The 27,579-nt window shown below is 41.0% G+C and overlaps 1 protein-coding gene across 1 annotated transcript; it reads right to left on the reverse strand.

Moving 5' to 3' along the window:
- On the reverse strand, positions 1-27,579 carry LOC134568985 (fatty-acid amide hydrolase 1-like). The gene is made up of 15 exons (XM_063427755.1): positions 27,381-27,579; positions 20,627-20,740; positions 20,232-20,375; positions 16,945-17,078; positions 15,866-16,072; positions 12,142-12,182; positions 11,623-11,747; positions 10,881-11,006; positions 9,197-9,294; positions 8,884-8,983; positions 7,617-7,660; positions 7,070-7,109; positions 5,067-5,175; positions 2,616-2,761; positions 1-580 (listed from the first exon to the last, which is right to left on the reverse strand). The coding sequence occupies exons 1-15, from the start codon at positions 27,567-27,569 to the stop codon at positions 458-460; spliced, it is 1,740 nt and encodes a 579-aa protein (XP_063283825.1). The 5' UTR covers positions 27,570-27,579; the 3' UTR covers positions 1-457.

Consider the following 27,579-nt stretch of genomic DNA (forward strand, 5'->3'; position numbering starts at 1 on the left):
ATTGTGGTGATCCCAGCTATATTGGTCATTATTACACTTTATTTTATTTTGATTTTTATGTTTATTTGCATAATTAATTGGAGCGCTCACATACCAGTTATATCTTTTCTGTCCGGAAGACAGCCACTAGAGGCTGGCTAAACCCCAAATGTAAACATAGCAGTTTCTTTGAAACTGCTATGTTTGCATCTGAAGGGTTAAAACCTGATGGACCTGGCACCCAGACCACTTTATTGAGCTGAAGTGGTCTGGCTGACTATAGTGTCCCTTTAATGCTAGGATATGGGGGTGATGTGACGATGCCGGGGTATTGGGTGATTTTTAATGTTACAATCTAGGTGTGATGTGAGGATGCCGGGGTATTGGGTTAGTTTTAATGTTACGATATAGGTGTGATGTGAGGATGGTTGCTACATGCTCCCGGCTTCAAGGTACTTGCGAGTGCGCCTAGTGGTCACTATCTGGCTTTTCTCTGAGTTACAGTTTCTACTTCCTTCATAAGGCGGAGGCATTGTTCTTCTTGCCAAGGTAAAGCCACACATTGCACAGCCACGGGAAGACCCACGCCGTCTGACATACCCTGCAAAGCAAAAATACATGGTGCGATTATTGTGCAAAGAATTTGCCCATACTGCTCACATGTGCTTGCTCTTTTATACTAAATTAATGTTCCAAACCGTTAATACGAGTTTTATTTAGAATGTGTAGCATACTAGGTACCCTATAGGGTGTGGTAGGATAAAATCATCCACACTCCATTTTAAATTCTTAATTGCTTAAAACGGATTATAAATATTATCCATATCAGAGAAATATTCATATAAAACGTTTATAACCTTTTGCCTAAATCTGTTTTTAACAGATGTTTATAATGTATAAATACTTTAAAGAATAAGGAATCTACCAAACCTTTTTGCTGATCTTGTCAAGTCCCAATTAGGGCAATGAACTATAAACAAACAGTGACTTGAGACTATGAGTAATCTTTGACATTTATCCAAATGTGATGTACTGTGACATGATAAAATACCTATGTAATCCCATGTGCTATACCAATAAACTCAGAATTGAGTTGGACCTCACAGTGGTGTTGTGTGAGAGTCAATTTTCCAGGTCTGTGAATGTGACAGACTGCAGTGGTTATGATCCGTGGGAAAATAAAATTGCCAAAATAGTATTGGGGGCTCGTCTGGGATTACCCCTGGGGTAAAGTATCTCACCCCTAATGATATTTCCCGCAGTGCAGGTAATACAAGTGCAAAGCATGTCAATCAATCCCAATTTCCAGGTGAAATCTCAAAACAATTTGTAAGAGAGTTGCACAATGTTATTATCCTATTATTTTTGTTAATAATATGGCTGGATGGATTGGGGGCATGCAGCAGACTCTTTTCCAAGATATTAAGGTTTTTGTTCCCTTTTTGTTGGATATGATTAAGGGATTAGTTTAAATGAAATATATTTAATTCTCCCCTTGATATACTTGACTACAACCAAGGTGCAATTGGGTGTCACACAATTTGATCCCTAATGCATATGTGCAACAAATGCATTATATACTGGTAGGAGGGTGGGTGGTCCTTAAGGTCCCCTGTTCTCAACATCTGTCATCTTTAGCCATCTTTACCTGATCCAGTAAAACACCTTATTTGGGTTATAACTTATTTGAGAAGGAATACTATTGAAATGAAATTGGGTGAAGTAGATTGTAGATTTGTTTTGAATTGTGTTACTAAATGGCAGGATATTGTTTGGGGAAATGTATCTGCCCATTTAAAATAATCAAAATGACAGTCAGAAAACCAGGATAATTTGATCTGGACAAATGCATTTGCACTCTTAGTGTAGTGCTGTTGAAGTGGTGCCTGTCACCACGTGCTTGGGAAAATAATTTTGATGGCGCCGTGCCTGAGTCTATTTCAGACTTATTAACACGGGCACCGGTGGTTGAAGCAGTGCCTGCCTTAATAAGAGGCACAGAGAGGGAACTGGCCGGGGACATAGTGCTTTCTGCAGCAAGCACCTTGTGATAAAGTGATGCCTGCTGCCATTCTGCTGCTGCGAGGAGAGGAGACAGCCACGGCCTGGGTGAGCTCTGCAATATGTGCCTGATGTTAAAATGGTGCCTGCCGTCAGTCTTCATGCCAAAACACAGTCTAATGCTGCTCTCCTCCTAATCCATAATGGTAGGGCTCTGTCAATTGTTCTTGGACGGAGGGCAATACTGCTGATAATATATATTTTATCATCATCAGTATTGCCCTCTCTCCCTTTTCCCCAGAACAGTCAAACAATGGAAACTCATCCAATTGGTTATTTTATGCACGTTTTATATATGTTTGGAATAGTTGCCTTTGCCTGATTGACAGCTCCGGGGGGCAGGTTTATAGATGAGGGATTCTGACAAATCACTGCAGTTCAACACAACTCGCAGAGCGAAGAGTGAGTGTAGGATACTCTATGCAGCATAAACTTGGCACTAACGCAAAGTGGTTATGGTGCTTAGAGGTGTTCCCTTCAGACTGGTTGTCTTTGTTCTGAAAGACAGTTAGATAAGACTGTTGAAACTCATTGTAATGTACAGACATAAGGAGAATTTAGAAACACCTGCTCACCTTCTTCAGCAATTTATCCCAGAAATCTTTATAGTGACCCTCGTAATTCTTCAAGGCTTCCTCGTCTTCTTTCGTCACCTTGGTGACAGGCACCACCCCAGCGGGAAAGTCAACTAAATTGTACAGGATCGCATAGGACACAGCAGCTAAAAAAAAAAAAAAATCAAACAAACAACTAGGGATTAAATCTTGCACGTTACGTCTTCTGAGAAAGAATTATAGACATTTGGATGTTATGGAGAATTAACTAAAGCTTTATTTGGTAACAGTTTCCATTTCCATTTTCTAAAATTGCTGCCATTCTGTATTTGTTGACACAAAGCAGAGTTAGAACACGATTTACTATGTATTTTTTTTCCCCAGATTTAGCATGATAAAATGTGTCTCACTTTCAAGTTTGTGCTCTGTTAAGTAACTATTTAATACGAAAAAAAAAATAAAAAATACTTCAAATCATGGGCTTCATTTCCTAGAAGTACTTTGAGAAAACGACCTGGCTTCCCAGGCTGTGAATTCGATGACGATAGGATTTAAAGGTGAGGTCAGCCAACATTCAAGCCACACACTAAGTTGTGATAGAAAGGAGGACGGCTGAATGCCAAATTTGTATTTTAAATTCATGATTTGTCACTGAAGTGTGGCTTGCTGAAAAATGTATTTCAAATTTTAGATAAAAACGGAAGAACTGTAAAAATAGCCGTCTTGAGATTTTTTTTTTTACCCCCCAATTTGTCAATTTTGACATAAAAATAAGAATTTCAATTTGAAGCCTGGTTTTATGGGAGGAAGATGTTAAATGACCACTATAGTGCCAGGAAAACACTCGTTTTCCTGGCACTATAGTGCCCTGAGGGTGCCCCCACCCTCAGGGACCCCCTCCCGCCCGGCTCTGGAGAGAGGAAGGGGTTAAAATCTAACCTTTCTCCAGCGCCGGGCGGGGAGTTTTCTTCCTTCTCTCCTCCTTCCTAGCGACGTCATCGGCTGAATGCGCATGCGCGGCAGGAGCCGCGCGCATTCAGCCGGTCTCATAGGAAAGCATTATCAATGCTTTCCTATGGACGCTCGCGTCTTCTCACTGTGATTTTCACAGTGAGAAGCAAGCAAGAGCCTCTAGCGGCTGTCAATGAGACAGCCACTAGAGGCCTTAGAGGCTGGATTAACCCTCAGTGTAAACATAGCAGTTTCTCTGAAACTGCTATGTTTATAAAAAAAAAAAATGGTTAACCCCACTCATTAAGCTGAAGTGGTCTGGGTGCCTATAGTGGTCCTTTAATTCAGTCTGTATTGTGCTGGTGAAACACCAGTGAACGGGTTAATCCAGATAAAATCACAGCTATGTTAAGTTAATGATACATTGAACACCCTGCAGCCATTCTCAATTCGGTTTAAAACTGCAGCGGCTTGTAAACTCACAACTCTAAGCCAACCCCTCAGAGCTGTCAGTCAGACAGCCTGGAACTAGAAAGCTTGTTTAGATCATTCAAGATTTGCATCCAGTGCCACAAACACAACTTGTGCTAAGCCCTTTCTTCTCAAAGGAAAAGACAAGCCATGAACCGCAGATAATTAAAGAGCGACAGTACTGTTAAACTCCTGCTATAACAATACTGCACTTCAATCAGTTTGCATTTATTTTACTTCAAAGCAAAAAAAACCAAAAAACAGTGTATTATTGTTGAGCGCTCAACACTTTATAAGGTATTGTTCACTGGTTTATGGAGTGCTACCTTTTAAAAAGGTCAATTAAATTTTTAGTAGCTGCCAACTCACTGCACACTGGTATATTACGGTTATCAGTAATTTTTTTCTATTGAGTAGGTTATATTTATTTATTAAACCTTATGATTTTTGATGGACTTTTTTTTTATTGCATTTATAATGCAATTTCTTTACAATGCATTAAAACATAGTCTTCATTTTTTACCCTATTTGCCCATGAAGATGGAGGAAGGGAAATAAGACTGGATTGACTTACTCTCTACATATTTGCTAGTAATTTAACTTGGACAGTTTAAACATAAATAATATCCATCTCTATAAATTCACCACATACTTCGTAACGTGCACTTTAGGCAGTAGACATTCGTTAGAATCTCAAATGATCTTCAGATAGAATTCAGGAAGAAAGTCCATGAGATAAAATAGTCCCAATTTTTTATAAGAAATAACTGTTAAATACACATTTTGAAGACGGACCATAAAATCAGTAGTTTCATTTGCAGTATACAGTATACTTTTTTTTAGATAGCAGATTTCTGTGCTCAGAATAAGCTGTACACCCGTACCTACGAGATATTTCAGTAGAACAGTACCCACTGAATTTGGCAGCTAGTACCTAGGACAGTATTCGGATCTGTTCAGAGCAGCTGTTAATTTGGCTGCCGCTCACTATTTTACTGTACAGCGATAAGTTACTGATACAGTTTAAGAACCAACGGTAATGTCACATACTTGACAATTTTCCAGGATATCCAATGGTTAAGGCCGGTCCCAGAATAGGACACAGTACAGCATCCAGCTTTTGCTTTTTCCACAGCTCTATAAATTCCTGACGGTAAGTCTGAAATAAAACAAACAATAATAAAATATGAAGCTTACCTATCCCTGTACCATTCAGCTTGCTACCAGTGCAGGTATCAACCAAAGAGGCTTGTGGTCTACTCTCCCAAGAAGCTCGCTTCGGTATCACAGGTGCATGAGCATAATGGGAATTGCAGTTCTTAAACATCTGCAGTGCAGGTTTGTCTTGAGTAGCTATACATTAAGGAGTCTATTTGGTGTATTAAACACAGTATGCCTGTAGTGAATCTGAAAACAAACTGCAACAGTCACACAAAAATGGGCAAGCTGTGGATATAGTACTTCATCCACTCAGACTTTCTGTGTCTGCCCATCACAAGCTTCCCAATGCAGCTCAATGAGAAGTCTTTGCAAGGCAGGTGCACTGGGCAATAGCGGCCTCTTGGGTTTAGCTTCAATGAGCTAACCAAACCAGGAAGTAACAGGACTGGGTGCCTGATTGATAGTCAGTAGAGTGTAACAAGCTTTTTCTTTTTTCTTCTTTTTTTTTTTTTTTAAATAAATGAAAACACAATTGCTTTTGAAATCTGCACTTTTTGTAAAATAAAAATAAGAGGACTCATCCTTCACACATAAAGCACTTCACCAAGCTTTAGGGGTCCGGAGTGTCCCTTTAATAGCTACTGTTTTGATATTTAAAGGGACACTCATTGAAGTGGTTTGGGTGCATTGTCCCTGTCCACCTTAGTCCTACAATGTTAAACATTGTAGTTTTAGAGAAACTGCAGTGTTTACATTGCAGAGAAAAAACTGCCTCTAGTGGCCTTAATCCCTGCAAAGACTGCCTATTATCATAAGGAAACCACAAAGGAAATCACTGACGCAATGCTTACCTACCGGGAAGGCCTAATGTGCGAGCAGTATCTGGCGCATGAGCATTTTGATTTAAAAAAAAAAAAATCTAAAAAAAAAAATCTAATTACATATCATTACTACCTCGAAGATCCTCATTACACTTGTTACTTTGGGCAATGAAAAATTTAATGTACATAATTGTGGCTATGTACACACACACACACACAGTTTAAAAAGTCAGCCATTTCCTGACATCACATGATCTCTGCTGCAGGCGCCTCAGCGCCCAGGAGTCACCAGTAGCACTGTCAGACCGCAGGATTCTCCATGGAAAGAGCTGGGGGACAGCTGGGGGAAATGACAAGGCTTGGCAGCTGTAGTTCTGACTTTTTGTCAAACTTGTCAAGTGGAGATAAATACGGAGACAAAGAATTCTGTACATTGCCTGAGTTGTGAATTTCAGATCAGATTTGATCTTCATAAAATACTCACGTTTGATATGGGGGGTAACAGCGGTACTTACCGAATGAGAGAGTGTCATTTTAATGGGCTTCTCCAAGCACCATGACCACTTCACTGATATGAAGCGGCTGTGGTGTCTGGAGTCTGTACATGCAGTGTTTAGATTTAGAGTGTTTTACATAGACTAACCCCTCTGCTGTCAGAGGTGTAACTATAGTGGAGCATCATTAACCAAAATGCTCCGCCAACCATCAGGTTAATGTAGTTCCCAATGGATGAGGTTTACTAGCCATTATAGAGCAACACAAACAATAACAATCCGTATTATGACCGGTATCTGTGGAATTTCTAGAAAATTAAATGACGTATTCCATGATACGCCCATCATTCTCAGAGCAAGTTCCACACTTTATTTAACTTTAACTCTAGCTGTGTTCATATTTCCCAGACACAAAAACATTAACTCTTTCACTTTTCAGTTGGGAGGGACCCTAATGGCAAATTACTACAATGATTTACTGTCAAAATCCATGAAGTTATGAAATAATAAAATAGCCTTTTTTTTTTTTTTTTTTTTGAGGAAAACAAACAAACAAAAAATATTATTAAATATTTACCTCCACTTCTATATGGTGTTTCCAAAGCGTTTTAACAGACCTAGGAAAGGACAGATTTTATTTCACTTTAAACCAATTACTGTGAGCTTGTTACGTGACTTGAATACAGATCAGTAATTTCTTTAGCATCTTCCTAGTGCTGAGACTGACTACAAAGAGACTCTGCACGCACAGCACAACACGTCACAGGAAACAAATGGATTTACACATTTTGCAGGAGATCCAAATGCTTTCATTTGTTTGGAAGAAGTTGCCCGAACAGATCCCGCAGCCTGTGATGGTTCCTACCCACTGTTTCTGGATCGAGTGGGCGAGCTAGCAACAGACACACTGGCACCAGGCTAAAATGACACCATGACTCATTATTCAGTCTTCCTTCAGCAGAACAAACTAATCCAATTTTTTTCAACTGTTTTGAAACCCATAGGTGCCTGGATTGTCCACCTCAATTCTGGTGCTGGTGTCCTGGCATCACCCATTTCTGAGCAATGTTTAATTGCAGCTACTCTTTTAATAAATACATAATTCAACAATACATTTACGGTACCTCATTTCCTGTGAATACTGTAGAACCGCTGCTAACCTGGGGAACTAAAGAGAGAGACAAAGAGGAATTATCATACAGATATTGAGATTAAACTAATGGGTGATCTACTTCTATTATGCATGGAGTGTAGTAATGTAGTGATTGATTATATTTCCACAACCAAAACTGTAACATCCAACCCATAGCAAAACTGTATGGTTTGTCACATCTTACAGGAGGTTACCCAAATGGTTGGTCTCCTTTATAATTGCAAAGCATCATGGAAGCTGTAGTTTCAGAACATAAAAGGGTCCAGGTGTCACTAATAAAATACCCACCAACATGAAGGACCTGACTGGTAACATACGATAAGTAATAGGTGAGATACAATAAGGAGGATTTATAATACAAGATAGATACAGTAGATATGATGGATTGGATAGTTACAGGGAGATGATTGTGTGACAGTTCTGGGTTTCAAACCCCATTTTAAGGGGAAATAATTCTACCCAGATTAGGTTATTCACAGATTTTCACCACTAATTTCCCAAAGTGGCTATTCTCATGAAAAAAAAATCAGTGCTACAATGGAGTTCCATTTCTCTATTATCTATTTATCTAAATGTAAGGTTTCTGTCATTAAAGGAAATAAAAAGAAATTAGTAGTGTGAATTATCAGTAGGAGCTGGTGAAGTTCAGAGATGGTCAGAAGATCTTGCCTCTGGAATTTTGACTCTACCCACTGACTGTTTAGGCTCTGACCACTTAACCCCAATTATTCAACCCTTGATCGAATGGCAGGTCATGACCTGTCCAACACCGAAATCCTGTAGATACACGTACTGTATGTGAACGCACCACTTTAAAGCGGTCTGACTCCACCCCCTGATGTTATCATCCAATCACAGCACTAGAAGACCGGATAATACACAGGCGTCCGTGATCGGACGTTCCAGTGTTCCAATTAAGAGCCAAGGGCTGATGTTAAAAACCGTCTTGGGGCAGACAGCATATCAGAAGGGTCTATGCCCACAGACTGGGGCAAATGTTTTTTACGATAAAATGCCCCCCCAAAATCTTGATATGACTAGCACTCAGCAGCATCTTTACCCGTTTATAAGGGGAAGTGAGAGGAATCATGACTGACAAGACATGTTTAGATTCGAACACTTCGTTCTTTTCACACCAAGAGATCTGTTTTATAGTATTGCATCAAAAGTTAGAATAATGTATTGCAAGCAAAAACGTAGGAGTGGGGAGGCACTGATGACGACAAGTGATCACTCACCACAGGCTTCACAATAAACGAGAGTAAGCTCTTCAGATGTGATGACAATGCATATGTAGTAACTTGGGATTTCAAATTAGGATCCACTAGGTCCCCTTTACTGCAAAGAATGATACAGTTTAGACAGCAGGAAGCGAGTTCATTTCCTAGATCTGAACTACACTCATATATGATGGTGCAAGGCTCAAAGGGGTAAATACATTTTGTTTGTTTTTTCTTGTTCATATAAAATAGCCAGCATGACAAATAAGTAATCCGGTTAATTTATAACTGGAAGGTGTTTGCATTAGATTTGGGATATAGAGACACTTACAAGTTATCCAGAAAAGTGGAGCCCCCGTCTGCCAGCAGTCCCTTCAAGGTGAGCCCAAACACAGCCGTCTCCATTGATGGTGGAGTGAACGGCACCAGCTGGTTAAAAACATGCAAATTATAAAAAAATACGTTATGGAATGACTATCTATCCATGCCAAGCTTCTCAGCTCTAACCTACCACCAGTTATAATGAATGACTGACAGTGTTCCTCAAAGAGGCCAGTCCAGCCTAATATATAAAACAGCACAAAATTCCCACATATCTTTAAATCCATATTCTACGCTCATCCTATGATCTGCGTCCCCTTTGATCTATGCTACTGCAATTTGTAAGCTCATTTCTTCTATATATGTGCATTGGAATGTTATAAAATATAGAAAATATAATATTTAACAAGGAGGATTTTATTTAGCTACATCTCTCCTATGTCCGAAGAATGGTAGCAATGATTACAGGGTCACACCACGCTCCATGGCGATTCTGCATAATTAGAAAGTCGATGGCACAGAGAGCACCTTGCGCTACTCCCAGCTCTGGGAGCAGATTAGACCAGCAGCAAGGTGTTAAAATCCCACTGCTATAACCAGCCCCGCAGAGCTCATGATTTCTCAGTTCTGCCTAAAATCGTTTTTTATTCACATCCTAGGCTGCATGCACAACTTAGCCTGAGACCTGCATAGTGGAACGGGCTGTGTGTAAATCGATAGAAGTTGTGGCATGGCTGCCATCAGGTTAGAGAGCAGTTCTAATCATCCTCTGTGATAGTGGTAATTCTTTCAGGGGGCTAAACTACTGATCCAATAAACATATGCTAGGCAGGGAGTAATGAGGTAAGAGTAAAGCCCACAGAGCAAATTGAGCTGCTCCTTATTGCTAGAACCTATTCCTGCAGAGTCATACTGCGAGAAGTACAAAGATTCATACTCCTATTCACACCAACACACACAGCTACATGTGTCCCACCATGGCATCTGTAACATGGCTCTAGATGGAGGAGCTGTGTGCATTAGCCAATCTCGTTGCTGATGTTTTAGAAAGCACCTAGAGAATGCCGTAACGTTACTAGTGAGGCTGGCAGGAGCACAGACTCCTCAACAGCAGTGATAAGGGTGTAAACGTGGCCCTCATGTGGATTTTTACCAGCAAACCGAAAATAGAGAGATGCCAGGACTCCGTTACGCCTTTCTTATATGAGATGGGTGACTGCTGGCCATATTACAAATATTTAGGGAGTCAGAACCTGCCCACAGGCCAATACTTTGAGACTACTGCTCTAAACTACATCTGCAGGGAGCTTTGATGGAAACTTTTTAAATGAGTTTTAATGTTTTATCTAAAAAAAAAAAAATCGCACTAAAAAGGGGGTGATAGTTCCTTCCCACAGTGGTTCCCTTTTAACGATACTGAATATGATTTGTTTTAATTGAACTTGGAAGAAGAAATAGCGGAATTGTCCCTGATGGAAGCTCGATCTAAAGTAATAACACGTTTTAGAGATTCCCTGACAGGAGCAATAACCACTCAGCTATCTCACCTGGGTATACAGTACACTCACATGTTACTGCTATTACACATGGGGACTTCTATTAAAGACAATCGGTCGTCACAATCTCATTTTTAAAAACCGGATGTCATTGTAGAAGGTTCTAATTATTTTCGAGAGTCACCCTGTGTGACCAACCTTGTGTCCAGCGTCTTCTAGGAGAGCCTTGGTCTGTAAAACCGCACGCCTCATCGAGGGAGTGGCCATTGTAAAACCGTCTGTCTCATAGTATCCAATGCGAAGAGGACGGGCGCTGGAATACACCTAGACAAAAATGTAACAATTAAAAAATGACCAAGTTATCAGTAAAGCTTAAATTAAAGAAATGCACTTATTCAAGGCATGGGCCTCTTGGTTGGAAAAATATATTGTATGCCTCCGGCATAAAGTATCTGCTCATTAAAAGACAGATAATTTCGGGGCCTCAGAAAAATAAAGGCCCAAAACTTAAATGACATGGAGTGTATGAAACTGCTGACCAGCTACTGAAAAGTATTTCGATCAGACAACTAATCTTTTAGGTGTGAAAGACAAAATTAGATGACAGCAACTTGTAAATTCTGTAGCAAGAGTAGTCAGTTGGCATCACACTCAAAGAAACAAATTGCTCTGGAGATTCTGGAACCAACTTTGATTTGGACATCATAGCAGCGACTTCCAAATATCGGAATCCCAAATGTCAACAAAATTCAACTGCCGTAAACCTTTAGCAGTCAAAAACACAACTAATGAAAGCCAAAGGATAATAGGAGTTGTAGTTTTCTACAGGTTGGGGCTACTGGTACTTACAGCAGGATTATGTATTGGGATACCCTAGTTCTGATTGCCTTATCAAAATGCAATATTTGTATTCTTAAAGATGAGAAGTTGATGATGATACCTCCTCATTGAACGGAAGTGGTGGGACAGTAGAGTCCAGGTCAAACATGTCTTCGCACAGCAATGATCTCATAAACAGTACCAGGCTGTCAACGTCCCTAGCAATCGGTCCACTCATCGGTGTAACTGCAAATAAAAAAATAATGAATAAATGCAAGGAGCTTATTATTGCAGGGTAAAATTCTTACAATGAACATAAGGTTATATATGTATACCCGTCTAGATTTATTACATCAAGGTGCAACTACATGCCATACCATAATGTCTATCTTTTTAATTTGACACGATTAGAAACATAATCCTAACCAAAACATTTAGGGTTTGAGCCTGAATTCTACCAACTTTAGGGATGTGTCTATGATATTCAATATGAAAGTTCCACACCTGCAGAGCCAAAATGTATCATTCCCTCTGCTCAGAAAGTGGGCGAAACCTCTGCCAATCCTAGTCCTTCCACTGCTCTATTAGATAGAATAGAGGAGATGGATAAACCGATTTGCAGACGAAGGTGAGAACGTACCTGATTTCTGTCCCGGGGAACTGGATACAATGCCTTTCTTACTGTAAATTAAAGACAAGGTTAGCATCACTTTCTATAGCCATTATTTTATACAGCAAATAATATTCTGATGTAAATAAGATAAGAAAAGTGCATCTACACCTTCTACTAGAAAAGGTGCAGGGAGCACTGAGGTCAGGAAGGTGGTTCCAGATCCACCAAAGGGCTTGTACCCGAAAGAGGTTATAAAATTAAAGAAAATTATTTGAAACTCAAAAAAATGAGAATCAAAACTGGTTTTATAATGTATTACAAAGAACTCAACAGTATAGATGTGACCCCTGACCCAACCATCAGCACTGAATGTACATAATTGGGGGGAGGCAATAAATCCCCAATATTGGCATACAAGGATACAATATCAAATTATACTCTCTAATTGATGTCTCCCAGGGAATTAAAACAAAAAAAGTTTATTATAGTTAATATAAAATTACATGGAGACAACAAAGCTGGAACCCGACGCGCGTTTCGGTGCGTCTGATGCACCCCTGATGAAGGTGCATCAGACGCACCGAAACGCGCGTCGGGTTCCAGCTTTGTTTTAATTTATTTTGGCACAGTTTGTCACTATGGTAGCACTAGTTGTTTGATTTAAATTTACTTAAACTATCAGCACTGAAGGAGTCTTTCTTATAGCCAGCTAGCTGTCTCTACTTGCTTTTTCTCTCCTGTCGATAGGGACAGCATAGAACACCCTTGAAGGTGTTTTTTTAGGAGTTGCAGGGTATATATTTCTAACTCTACTGGACTTTCATCTATGCCACAGATAACCTTTGCCTGCTATCTTTATTCTCCTTATAGGGATAGAACAGAACACCCTCGAAGGTGTCTATCTTGGGAGTGATAGGGGTTACACCCCGGTGTATGAACTTCCGTATATGCTGTAGATACATATTTAGGCAATTGTTGCCTGCTACCCCTCCCTCCACAATAGGGGCAGCATAGAACTGTTGTATTATCCTCATTAGTGGGAGTTTTCTCATATCGATGCTCAGGAGAAATAGCTTAACCTATGATCACCAACGTGTCTAAAATATTAGTTACAGGGTGGATACATTGTCATTGAGACATTCACGTTTTTCTTGCTTTAAATTAACCCCCTGTATACCTGTATATTGACCGGCGTCATATTCATTCACTCAATCTGACCTGTTATCATAGTCAGACCTGGTAGAGCGGTGTTTGGCACCCATAGACTCCTCTCTTTCTTATTGTTTGGTATACTATATATATAGGTCTACACTTTTTTCTTAGCTCCAAGTTTTGTTGTATTTATATTAACTATAGTAGTTATATTAACTATAATAAACTTTTTTTGTTTTAATTCCCTGGGAGACATCAATTAGAGAGCATAATTTGATATCGTATCCCTGTATGCCAATATTGGGGATTTATTGCCTCCCCCCAATTATGTACATTCAGTGCTGATGGTTGGGTCAGGGGCTATATTTATACTGTTGAGTTCTGTGTAATACATTATAAAACCAGTTTTGATTCTCATTTTTTTGAGTTTCAAATAATTTTCTTTAATTTAATATTCTGATGTGTTGGGCATTCTCTTCTAGGTGAGACTACGCATCCACTGTGGCCTCAAAGTAAAAACAGTAAAGTAAAGATCTAACAGCATCTTTGGAGAAAAGGTGAGGAGAAACCAAAGTGTCAATCATCGATTACTGTGGAATGCAGCACACAAATTATGAGAAAAAAAAAAAAAAAAAAAGATTCCAGTCCCAGCAACTTCCTTTAAAGCAATCAGGTACCTTTAGGTACCTTTACTCAATGGCCCTGCAGTACCTTTAATCCTCCTGTAGCATATTAAAAACATTCATTGTTCCGAAGCAAAAGAATCGGAGAAAATCTGTTTCAATGCAAGCATTTAGTAAGAGAGCTCTTTGTCTCACAAAACATGTAGATGTTTATTATTTGCTGCTTATATGGGCTTCATTCTTCTGTAAAGGTCACTGCACAATGTATCATTTCAAAGCCCAAAAAGTGAATAAAAAGGTAAAAGGTTGCTGGCACTGCAATCTTTTCGTAATTTGTGTTATATTGGAAGAGGCTTTTCTTAGTGTTTCCGGATAAGCTGCTGTGAGCTTTAAATCTATCTTCACATTAGATAGATCGATAAACACGGTGCCGCAAAGGGAAGCCGCCGAGAGTGGACCCACTCCCATTTCACCATGAAAAAATTTTTTTTTTAAAAAAAATTATGAATGATATATTTTAGATATAAATATGCGATGGAAACATTTTCTAGGCTCTCAGATAGGCCACTAGGAGAGGGTTCATAGTCTCACCTCCAAGAAATCGCTCTGTCTTTTGCAGGGCCATATTGACATAATAAAGCCCATAATTAAATATTGATAGAACCAAGAACTTTTTTGTATATAACTGAATATATAATTCTTTTACTTTTACATTTTTAAATACATTGTAAGTGAAAACAAATCCATTTAAAAAAATCTCTAATATACCAAATTTCATGGACACAAAAAAAAAAAAAAAAAAAACACACACACCTTTCCCATAAAGTTTAATTTAGAAAAATTACAAAGAAAAAAGTTAATGCGGCTGCAGTAAAAAAAAAAAAAAAAAAAAAAAAAAGAATGAAACTTCAAGAAAAGATTTATGCTGTGTGCCATCTAGTGTTCAAGTTGTGCATTGCGTCTAGTAGTGATACAACTATTAAATAATACAAAGGTGTAATAGGACTTCAGCCACCTGCATGTGTTCTTGAATCTTAAAGGGTGAATTTAAGCACCATAGCAACTAATCATAATTGCAAAAGGTGCACTGTGTGGCGTTTAACTGCAGCAATTTGCAAAAAAAAGATCTCTGCAGCTATAAAGAGGCCTGCTGAGTTCTCAGTTTTGGGCAGCCTTTATCAGTTTTGTCAGCTTTGTACATACAGTGCACACACGCACAGATAGGAAGGATCACGTTCCTTTTCTCTGTAGACACCACAATACACTTATGTTACTTTCATCCTGGAACGTCGGACACATTGAGCCAGTGCAAACCCTGCATGGGGTGTCCCGAATTATCCAGAGTGTGTTAAGATAAAATTGCGAACAGCACATAAAGCAGAATTAATCCGAAATAAAATAGAATTTTGAGACAGATACCAGGTAGAAAAAGACACGCAGGGCAAATATCACTAAAGCTGGTCAAGTTTGTGCCGAGCAGCTGCAACAATGGCTCCCTGATATTGTAACAAGTAGCAATGTTCGGATTAACCGTACTTAAACTGTGTGTTAGAACTGTAATTGCAGGAGTGGGGCTTTACGCAAGGCCATGCATTCACATCGAGCAAGCAGCTTCTAGGATAGAGTTAGCCAACCTTCGTCATTCCAGATGGTGTGGACGATATATCCCATGGTGCTTTGCCAGCCTTATGGCTGTAAGGGCATTATGGGAATGCTTAAGGTTGATTACCTCTGTTCTATGACGAAGGAGCAGGGCTGATTGAACTTTGTGTGGAATTAGATTTTTTTTTTTTTTTTTTTAAACAGCAACATGTCAAATCTTTTAACACAAGTCAAATTGAAAAATGGATGCCATTCGCTGCCGGAGTCAATTTTCTACAGCACATTTAAATCCAATTACTTATTTATTGGGAGTGTTCCTTAAAATAAAAATTATTGATTATAAAGAACAGACAGACAGTAAGTAATTGCTTTACCTGAGCCTGTTCCCAGTGGGTTTAAAGCCACAGAGGCCGCAGAATACAGACGGAAATCGAATGCTTCCTCCGATGTCCGAGCCGATACCAAGGATGGAACCCCCTCCTGCAATGAGGGCCCCTTCTCCTCCAGAGGAGCCACCTGGAGTCTTCTTATGGTTAAGCGGATTAAGGGTCTGGCCATAGAGAGGGTTACTGCAGTCATAGCTGGGGGCACAATCAAAGCAACATAATTAAACATTATGAAAGTGGAATAATGATTTCATAAAAAAAAAAACAAAAAAAAAAAAAAACACACAACGATGTGAAAATATTAAGTAATGGGAACATTTACTTTTCGACAAAATGTGAAACGTTAAGCGGATATGAAATAAAATGTGATAGCTTTGAAGATTTGTTTTTACATTTTGCTTTAAAGGGACACTATAGTCACCTGAACAACTTTAGCTTAATGAAGCAGTTTTGGTGTATAGAACATGCGCCTGCAGCCTCACTGCTCAATCCTCTGCCATTTGGGAGTTAAAAATCCCTTTGTTTATGAACCCTAGTCACACCTCCCTGCGTGTGACTTGCACAGCCTTCCATAAACACTTCCTGTAAAGAGAGCCCTATTTAGGCTTTCTTTATTGCAAGTTCTGTTTAATTAAGATTTTCTTATCCCCTGCTGTGTTAATAGCTTGCTAGACCCTGCAAGAGCCTCCTGTATGTGATTAAAGTTCAATTTAGAGATTGAGATACAATTATTTAAGGTAAATTACATCTGTTTGAAAGTGAAACCAGTTTTTTTTTTATGCAGGCTCTGTCAATCATAGCCAGGGGAGGTGTGGCTAGGGCTGCATAAACAGAAACAGTGATTTAACTCCTAAATGACAGTGAATTGAGTAGTGAAATTGCAGGGGAATGATCTATACACTAAAACTGCTTTATTTAGCTAAAGTAATTTAGGTGGCTATAGTGTTCCTTTTAATATGTTGTATTTGTTTGCAGCATACCACAACTCGCTGTGTACAATTACACCCAGAATAAAAACGCAAGGCCAACTACCAACTCAAACTGAACAGAATTGTTCGGGGACTCACTTTAGCAATGATTGAGGGACGTTCGTTTTCACAAACGGGACTGCTCCTTTCCGTTTTAAGACTTGTACAATAACGCTATCTGTGCTTGCTGGTAGATTCACGCGCTTCAGCAAACCCAATGTGGAATCATGCCCCTGGTTATATAAACAAACACACTAGCAGTAAAGAATCCCTCTTGAATATATTTAATCATTTGAAGCAAGGTAAAAAAATGTTGTGCCCTGATAACAGAGAACAAATAGTATGTCTTTGAAGATACATGCCACATTTTGATTGCTGATCGCTATTGTCTCTTGTTACTTGGGACAGCCCTGTGAGCCTTGTAGAGGATTCAGTGTGGTACTATCACGTGGATGCCACGTTTCCCTGGTTTCCTTGACCTCACAAGACTGACATACAATCAGGGACGTATTTACAAGAAGGCTGATTAGGTCTGTGTCTAGGATAAGAGGGCTACTTATTGCAAAGTCCTGAAACAGTAACCAATAAAGACATAACATGTCTACTGACCCAGAGTGGCATCCTTCTACAGATAGAGTGGAATGTGCAGCATTTATTATTATTATTATTTTATTATTTATATAGCGCCAACAAATTCCGTAGTGCTGTACAATGGGTGGACTAACAGACACATAATTGAGATCAGACCACTGGACGTACAGGAACAGAGGGGGATGAGGGCCCTGCTCAATGAGCTTACATGCTAGAGGGAGTGGGGTATAGTGACACAAAGGGTTAAAGTAGGGGAAATAAATAGTTTGCTAGAGAAGGGTTTATTGAGTGCTTGGTAGGTCATTTTTGACAGTTGCAGGAAAGGAGTCATGGGGTGGGGGATGAGAAGCCTGCATTTATGTATATGAGCGAATGCAGATAGGTTTGTGTGGTTGTTTATAACACAGATAAATGTACACATGTATGAGTGTGTATGGTTAAAGACAGTCACAAAGTTTCTATATTTGCAGTTTCTACGTTTTGGACAAATGCTTCTTTCTTTAAGATGACAGGTAAGCCACACTGCGTGTACCAACAAAACATTTAACCCCTTAAGGACACATGACATGTGTGACATGTCAGGATTCCCTTTTATTCCAGACGTTTGGTCCTTAAGGGGTTAAACTTTATTAACCCAGCATTATTCATGTATTTTATACTGTGCGCTTCAACTTTGGATTTAACAAACATTATTATTCATGATTCACACTGGGACTCCTTCTCCAAATGCCCCGAGGAAGCTAGCTCGCTCAGTCATGTTCCTGCAGCATGTGGGTTTCAGCACATATTTACACGGTTTATTTTTGTTTAAATATTTAACCTTTGAATATAGTGTACAGGTCATCCAGCTTCACTGAAAATCAAATAAAGTTGAATTTATTTCTGTTGGCAACACCAAGCCGGGGGCGAGTTATGAATATAGGAAGGGGAATTTAAGATTTTAGTTATGAAGTTAGGCTAGAAAATGTGCATTTTGTTTACTTTAGATAAGGGGATTGCATATGACATAACATAAAATATATACAGAAACAAAACAGCTATCCTGATGAAGTTTTTAATTAAAGGGAAACTACAGTGCCAGGAAAACAAACTTGTTGCCTTCCCTCGCATTAGGATTTCACCATAGCAAAGCATTATTCAATGCTTTCCGATGGGGATTCCGGTGACGCTGGAGGTCCTCATGCAGAGTGTAAAGGACATCCAGCATCATTTATACGCCTAACCACCCGGAAGTCCCTCTAGTGACTGTCTGATAGACAGCCTCTAGAGGATGAATTAACCCTAGCAGGTAATTATTGCAGTTTATAAAAACTGCAATAATTACATTCTCAGGGTTAAGGGTAATGGGGGTTTGCACCCAGACCACTTCAATGAGCTGAAGTGGTCTGGGTGCCTACAGTGTCCCTTTAACAGGAAATTACAAAGTTCAAAAGGTCATCAGTGAAAATTTGAAGAATAGGGATTTACCTTACATCATAGGGTAGGATCTTTTTGGGAGAGGCGATTAATCAGATTTAGCATATGGCTGTTCAAACTACCATATTTGCTTGATTAGAAGACAAGGTTTTATTCAGACAAACACTTCTGGAAAAATAACTTGTCTTATAAATCGAGGTCAACTGTGCCAGTTAGCCACCTGGCAGACTGATGTGTCGGATCTTCGGTGTGCGACCGAGGGCCAGACACTGGAAGGAGGCCTAGTGGCTTGTCCTTTGTGTTATCTGTTGCGGGGCCGCTCCGCTCACTCTGCCCTGAGAGGGAGAGAGCTTGCACCTCCTGTCTGTAGCTCCGCCGGGTGCGGAGCTGCAGACTGAAGTATCTCGCGATCTCAGTCAGATCAGAGCGTTGCTGCGGGTTATTACGGCAACGCTCTGACACTTGCAAGACACAAACCTCTTGGTGAGCAGCTCTACGCCCGGCGCAGCTGCAGACAGAATAGAGCACACACACACACAGTCACTCTCTCACACATTGCCCTCCTACAGATGGCAGATAGATAGATAGATAGATAGATTAAATGTGCAACATTTATGTATATGAGCAAATACAGATAGGTTTGTGTGTGCAATGATTATGGTTGTTTGTAACACAGATACATGTATGAGTGTGTATGGCTTAAGACAGTCACAAATTTTCTATATTTGCAGTTTCTATGCTGCACCCTCCCCCACCCTCCCAAAAAACCACACACACGCTGCACACAACAGTCTGAGCCAGTCGTCCAGACCCCAGGGAAGCCACCCTCCTGCACCCAAAAGGTAGGAAACAGGAGTGTGACTTAAAATGTGTACGTTTTCCCTGTATGTGTGTGTCTGTATGTGTATGTGTGCGTTTGTGTATCTATATGTGTGCATATGTGTCTGTATCTGCGTGCATATGTGTATGTCTGTATGCATCTGTGTGTCTTTGTGCATGTTCTGTATGTGTGTGTTTATCTTCATGTGTTTATGCGTCTGTATGTGTTTGTGTATCTAACTGTATGTGTGCATGTTTGTATATCTGCATGAGTGTCATTATATGTGACTTTGTCCCTGTGTATATATCTGTGTGTCCTGTATGTCTGTATGTGTGTCTGTATGTGTGCATGTATCTGTGTGACTGTGTATCTGCATGTGTTAGCGTGTATTTTACTTTTTTTCCCACATAGTTTTTCAACAAGATCCAAAATTTGGGGGGGAAAGGGAGGAGGTCATCTTATAAATCGAGCAAATATTGCAAATGTTTTTGTGTATGTTGTAAAAACTAAATACACCGAGGTGGTTATGTCGGTATATCAAGCCATCACCCATGAATACCTCGCAGCTATAGTTCTCTTTCACACTGATGGGGATGCCGTATAAGGGACCTTTGGTTTTTTGATGTCTGAGTTCGGCCAGCTGCTCTTCACATTCCGACAGATAATCAACCACACAGTTCAGCTCACCGTTCACTTCCAACGCCTGAGGTTAAACAAAAAAAAAAAAATTAGTGTGGAGCAGACAATCCAAATGAACGCCTTAAGGAAACGTCACTGGTGCAATGTTGCATGCATCTCTTTGCACAAAGCTCAGTAGAATTTTGCAATTAGCCTCTCAAATCACAGTTAGCAAACAAACAATTTTAAAACATTCTATTTTTGTATCCATGTATATCGAGTGAAAGAATAAAAACATACATAAAAAAAAAAAAAGCAAACCAAAATACAACGTACTTTTCCCATGAAGCAATGAAGAACCATTTCTGGAGAGAGTGATCCATCGTTCAGTTTCTGAGATAGTTCATTTAAAGACAGAGATAGGATACTCTCGGGATCATCTACAGGATGCTGAAAAATGACAAAACACAGGTATTCTGAGACCGGCATAAATATGATCAAAGAATGCAAAGGTCAAGAGACGATGTTAATTGTGTACAACAAACTTATTTTTTATTTTTTTTTAAGCGGAAGTAAAGACCATTTTTCCATAAAAAAAAAGTTAAAGGGACACTAAAGTCAACGGAACAAGTACAGCTTACTGTATTTGTTCTGGTGAATAGAATCATTCCCTGTCTTTTCAGAGAAAATGCCGTGTTTACATTACAGCCTAGTAACTCCACTGGCCACTCCTCAGATGGCTGCTAGAGGTGCTTCCTGGGGCAGTGCTGCACAGTGTGACTTACATTCAGTGTCTCCACCCTGATGCATTGATTCAATTAATCTCTATGAAGAGATGCTGATTGGCCAGTTCAGACTGACTGTGCCTCCTTGACAGTCTCAGCCAATGCTATAGGAAAGCATTGTGATTGGCTCACATAATAACTTCTGATGATGTCAGCCAAGCAGGCAGATAAGAGGCAGCAGCTATATGGTGTTTTTTTTTTTTTTTTTTAAATTCTTTATTTTATTGGTGCAGTGGAAAGCTGCGCATTATATTGACTTTTACAGGAGGTAAAGCATAACGTTTTACAATGGAGTGTACATCGCAGTAATGTCAGGTGAAACAGCACACGTTTTTCTTTTTTTTTCCATGTTACATAACAATTGTCAACAATAGTGCTTTTGATCGCTCCTTGATTCACGGCCCTCCACATTATAGTGTCATCCTATACGTGGTGTGCTTGTGGTACTCTGGGTTATTAAGAGCAATCAATTGCAGGTTGTGGTGTCAGTGTATCTCCAGTTTTGCACTAGCCTTCCGTTTTGTGCCCTCTGGAGGGGGAGTTGGGGTCATGTGTTAAGTCCCGGCTACTGCTAGTGTTGTGATTGCCCCTAACCTAGGGGGCAGCAGGGGGGGGGGGGGGGGAGACAGTGTGTGAATCTAATGTGAATCTGTGCGGTTATCCCTGGAACAGGTCGTGGTGTTAGTCCTAGCCTCGTGAGGTGTGTCTGCGTACGGACTACGGCATTGAGCGATGAACGTTAACAAAAACAAAAACAATAGATTCTAACAAAACAGCATGCAATAACAGTGGGTCCGGTTTGTCCGGAGTGGTTGGTTTCACTAGTCATGTCGCTAAGTCCTTGCGTGGGGTGCGGGGGGCAAACGGTATTGCGGTAGCTGGGTCCCCCATTTTGGATAGCCCCGTCTGTGCAGGTGTCTGGGTGGTGTCTGGAAGTCCTAGGCGAGTGGAGAGTGCAAGGACGTCAACCTCTGATGTGGCTCTGTGGGTAGTCCCGTTGTGGGTGATCAAGAGTACCCTCGGCAGTCCCCATCTATATTGTATGCCCGCCGTCCGTAGACGGCTTGTTAGGTGTTGGAGCGATCTCCGCCAGTGCAGAGTTGATCTGCTCAAGTCCTGAAAGAATTGCAGGTTGGATCCTTCAAATGGTAAAGGGGTTTTGCCTCTCACTGCTGCCATTATTGCTGCCTTGTCTTGGGAGGTGTTGCATCGCAGTATGATATCTCTGGCCTCCGCTGGGGCCGTGTTGTTCCCGGCCGGTAGGCGAAATGCGCCCTCCAGGGTGATTTTCCGGGCCATGTTTGGAGGCAAGATTGTGGCCAAAAGTCTTCTTGTGTAGTGAGGGAGCTCCTCTGGGGAGATGATTACCGGCACTCCTCTGAGTTTAATGTGATTGCGGCGCAGGCGGTCTTCTTGGGTGGCCACCTGTATCGCCAGCGCCTGATGGGCTGATTGTAAAGACTGCAGGGTATCAGTAAGGTTCGACACGCCACCGTGCAATGTTTGAATTTCTCCCTCCACAGCACTCATGCGCTCTGTAGTTTGACGTACCTCCGTTTTCAGGGTTCCGAGGTCCGCGGCCAGCAGGGATTGTATCTCCTGCATCCAGTGTTGCAGGTCTTGTTTTGTGGCAAAGGTGCCGTCCCCAGAGCCTCCATGGGCCGGGGATGTGTTTGTTTGCGCGTCCTCTGCTCTTGTCTCTGGTGAGTGAGCTTTCTGCTGCTGAGCGGGACACTATAGTCACCTGAACAACTTTAGCTTAATAAAGCAGTTTTGGTGTATAGAACATGCCCCTGCAGCCTACCTGCTCAATCCTCTGCCATTTAGGAGTTAAATCCCTTTGTTTATGAACCCTAGTCACACCTCCCTGCATGTGACTTGCACAGCCTTCCATAAACACTTCCTGTAAAGAGAGCCCTATTTAGGCTCTCTTTATTGCACGTTCTGTTTAATTAAGATTTTCTTATCCCCTGCTATGTAAATAGCTTGCTAGACCCTGCAAGAGCCTCCTGTATGTCAAATATAGAACGTTCCATTTTCAAATTGAAATTTGCCAGATTGGTTATGTTGCCTTTGAGAGCGTATGGTAGCCCAGGAATAATATTTACCCTTATGATGGCATACCATTTGCAAAAGTAGACAACCCAAAGTATTGCAGATGGGGTATGTCCAGTCATTTTTAGTAGCCACTTAGTCACAAACACTGGCCAAATATTAGTTTTTTGCTTTTTTCACACAAAAACAAATATGAACGCTAACTTTGGCCAGTGTTTGTGACTAAGTGGCTACTAAAAAAGACTAAACATATCCCACGTTCAATACCTTGGGTTGTCTACTTTTTCAAATGGTATGCCATTATGGGGGTAATTCTCATTCCTGGCCTACCACACTGTCTCAAAGGTAACATTACTAATCTGGAAAATTTCAATTTGAAAATGGAACGTTCTATATTTGACCCTGTAACTTTCCAAAACACCATAAAACCTGTTAATGGGGGATACTGTTGTACTCGAGAGACATCGCTGATTACAAATATGTGCATTTTTTTGCAATAAAACCTAACAATATGACATTTACAGCTAAAATGTGAGGCGGAACTCGAAATTTTAAAAACATTTTAACATTTCTCACAGTTTTTTAAATATTTGATATGAAATGAAAGCGCTGTTTCTCCTGAACAAAATGATATATAATAAGGGGGGTGCATTTAATATGAAAGAGGTGAGTTACGGTTGAACAGACATTCAGCGCAAATTCCAGTTTTTGTTTACGTTTTGTTTTGATCAGAACGTGTACTATTGACTCCGTCCTGAAGGGGTTAAGGGGTTAAACAAAGGGGGACATAAAAATAAAAAAACAAAGCTAAACTATTTAGTAACGGTAAACATTTATAAACTATGAAATGGTGACTGTAAAAAACCCAAAACAAAACATGCATTACTTCTAAACATTTTGAACATATCATTTGGATGTGGGGAGTTGATTTTCCCGTCCCCACTGCCCAGACCAGAATTCTAACACAAAGTTGAAATTCTATCCAAGTGCCCTTGGCTGATCTGATCAAGATTAAAGGAGAGCAAATTACTTGGAGCTAATCCAGGAGGCACACTAATAATTCGACTTGTAAAAGGTAATAATGCAGAGATTTTGATTCCATAAATAGCTTTAAGTCTGATAATGTTTGGAACGTACTGCAATCATTACATCTTAAGATAAGATTCACCTCTCCTGAGATCAAGGTCCAATTGAAATGTGAATATTCGGCAGAGGTGGAATGATTGACTAATTAATTCAAGTCTTATTGAACGTTTTGTCTACATCTGAAACTAAATTTTATTACAAAATCCTAGTCTCCACCTGCTGTTAAACTATTGCAACCAACCAGACTTACAATTGGGGGATATGCAATATGAATGTGGTCATTTTGCTTTTCATTTTTAATGTAAAAATGAAAATAAAATTAATGCAAATGACTATGATTTGTATATTCTCTGAACGTTAACCCTATATGCAAATTACAATTATAAAAATAGGGACTGTCCCACCTAAATAATGACAATCGGTAGGTATGCTGTAGTTCTGCAGATTTCAGCTGTTGTTTTGGACCTAGTTACTGTGCCCGTTGTGTTTTTGGGGTATAATCATCAGCTTTTTAAAGGGTTTAATAGTAATGTTTGCTGGATCGAATCTAGAGGTCATAGATATTTTCCAGGCTGCGTAAAATGTGATTGATAGAGGATTTATTATAAGTTCTTATTTAATAAATAAATATAAATATGTATACGGTATATTATATATATATATATATATATATATATATATCTCATTATATATATCATATATAAAGCATTATTTTATGTGGATCCGAAGGTGCCTTCTGCACATGTTTGTGTGGACATTACGATAAATCTAACGCATTCCAGACACAGGAGAACATGATTTTTTCGAAAATACTAAGCTGTAAAGGAATGCACTTTGGTCCCAAAAACTGTGTCAAGAGTTACAGGGACATAGGTCTCTTAACAGTAAACCATCAACACAATGAGGCTTATTCAACAAACACTGAATTCTAATGACCTAAAACAGAATTGCACAAAACAGAATTGCAAAAACAAAAAACTGTCTCCTAACTGGCTCCTGGATTTTAAGCAAATTTGGCAAGCCCTGTTTTAAAACTTGCATTTTTGCCTAACTTTTGCAATGTGTTTTCTAGCTCACTACAGTTCCATGTTTGTGAATGAACCATAATGTGTCTGGAAGCAATGCCAATAAAGTGACAGTGAATTGGACCGCAATGAGCCAGACAGAGAGGAGTTTGGACAATGAAATGGTGGCCATTGTGCCGTCTGGAATCCGATACGTGGGGATTTTGAGTCGGTGTGTTAGGTCACCAGTTTGAGTTTGTTATTGCGCTCTCTGTGCATAATATTAGAAATATATAAACACATGGTGCCATTCTGCCCTGTGCCAAGTATCACTATCATATTATTATTATTATTGCAGGGGATGCAGCGTTGACAGAACCCAAGGCCCACGAATACCGCAACCCATGCAACCTCTTCTTTAAACGATGGTCTGGTGTGGCAGAGGGCGAGCATTGCCTGCTGTATTACACACAACAGACATGGGCATCAAAAATACCGTGGCGATATTACAGCGCCATTTGTTAAAAAAAAAAATTGTCTTTTCAGCACCATTTCGAACAATGTGCCTATTTAAGCGGGATCAGAGTGGGCTTATGGCTGATTTGCTGGCTTCTATAACCATCTGCCAGGCTTTGAAGGCAGGTAGGTACTCCCCTTATCCTATCAGCCCTTTAAACATAACCCTAAGTGTCCTTTCCCATCGCTAACTTTATCCTACCCTCCCACTCTGTGGCAATGCTTGGAATGTTGCCATTCATAGGGGAGTTACCGGCTCCTGCTAGATAGTAAACAAAGAGAGATATTAGCTTGCAATTAAAATAAATGAATAGGACATTTATATATGGATTTCTATGGCTCAAAAACGGGTCAACTTGAAAATAAATATAAAATATATCAATTGATACATCCATTTAAACTAATCATTGGGGCAGGGCAAGGACGGACACCCCCTGCAACCTTGCTTCTATGGACTGCAACTCCCATCATGGTCAGTGGATGGCTGTGACTGATAAGGGAGTGCCTGGTGCTAAGGATTAATAATCAATTATCAGAGCAAGTTGAGCAACTGGATGGCTGTGACTGACAGTAGCGAGGCCAAGTGCTGGGGCATTAATAAAGATAGTCCCCTTTGACTGACTTAGAGTGCTGGGAGCTGGCTGTGATTGATAGGGCTGTCCCCCTTTGGCTGGCTGAGAGTGCTGGGAGATGGCTGTGATTGATAGGACTGGCTGAGCGTGCTGGAAGCTGGCTGTGATTGATAGGAGGGCTGGCTGTGATTTATAGGGCTGTCCCCCTTTGGCTGGCTGAGAGTGCTGGGAGATGGCTGTGATTGATAGGAGGGCTGGCTGAGCGTGCTGGGAGCTGGCTGTGATTGATAGGACGGCTGGCTGTGATTGATAGGGCTGTCCCCCATGGCTGGCTGAGAGTGCTGGGAGCTGACTGTGATTGATAGGAGGGCTGGCTGAGCGTGCTGGGAGCTGGCTGTGATTGATAGGAGGGCTGGCTGAGCGTGCTGGGAGCTGGCTGTGATTGATAGGAGGGCTGGCTGAGCGTGCTGGGAGCTGGCTGTGATTGATAGGGCTGTCCCCCTTTGGCTGGCTGAGAGTGCTGGGAGCTGGCTGTGATTGATAGGAGGGCTGGCTGAGCGTGCTGGGAGCTGGCTGTGATTGATAGGGCTGTCCCCCTTTGGCTGGCTGATAGTGCTGGGAGCTGGCTGTGATTGATAGGAGGGCTGGCTGAGCGTGCTGGGAGCTGGCTGTGATTGATAGGGCTGCCCCCCTTTGGCTGGCTGAGAGTGCTGGGAGCTGGCTGTGATTGATAGGAGGGCTGGCTGAGCGTGCTGGGAGCTGGCTGTGATTGATAGGGCTGTCCCCCTTTGGCTGGCTGAGAGTGCTGGGAGCTGGCTGTGATTGATAGGAGGGCTGGCTGAGCGTGCTGGGAGCTGGCTGTGATTGATAGGGCTGTCCCCCTTTGGCTGGCTGAGAGTGCTGGGAGCTGGCTGTGATTGATAGGAGGGATGGCTGAGCGTGCTGGGAGCTGGCTGTGATTGATAGGAGGGCTGGCTGTGATTGATAGGAGGGCTGGCTGTGATTGATAGGGCTGTCCCCCTTTGGCTGGCTGAGCGTGCTGGGAGCTGGCTGGTTGCTCTGACAGACTGACCTGAGCCGATAACCTGCACACAGTCTCCTCCATGCGGTGCAGAGCTCGGCCCCGCCGCTCCCGGGCGCTCAGTATGGCCCGGCGGACCGACCTCCTCCTCAGCCAGCGCAGCGCGAGCAGCAGGAAGAGCGCGGAGCCCCCCAGCGCGGCCCACAGGGAGCGGGAACCCGGGAACCCCGACACCAGCATCGCTACTGGA

This window comes from Pelobates fuscus, chromosome 7 (genome assembly GCF_036172605.1).
Source record: "Pelobates fuscus isolate aPelFus1 chromosome 7, aPelFus1.pri, whole genome shotgun sequence".
Taxonomy (NCBI): Eukaryota; Metazoa; Chordata; class Amphibia; order Anura; family Pelobatidae; genus Pelobates; species Pelobates fuscus.

Coding starts and splice junctions, on each gene's coding strand:
- LOC134568985 (XM_063427755.1), bottom strand. CDS start 27,569: ATGCTGGTGTCGGGGTTCCCGGGTTCCCGCTCCCTGTGGGCCGCGCTG. Junction 11,748..12,141: donor TTCCCCGGGACAGAAATCAG/GTACGTTCTCAC, acceptor TTTTATTTGCAG/TTACACCGATGAGTGGACCG. Junction 8,984..9,196: donor TCCACTTTTCTGGATAACTT/GTAAGTGTCTCT, acceptor CATTCTTTGCAG/TAAAGGGGACCTAGTGGATC.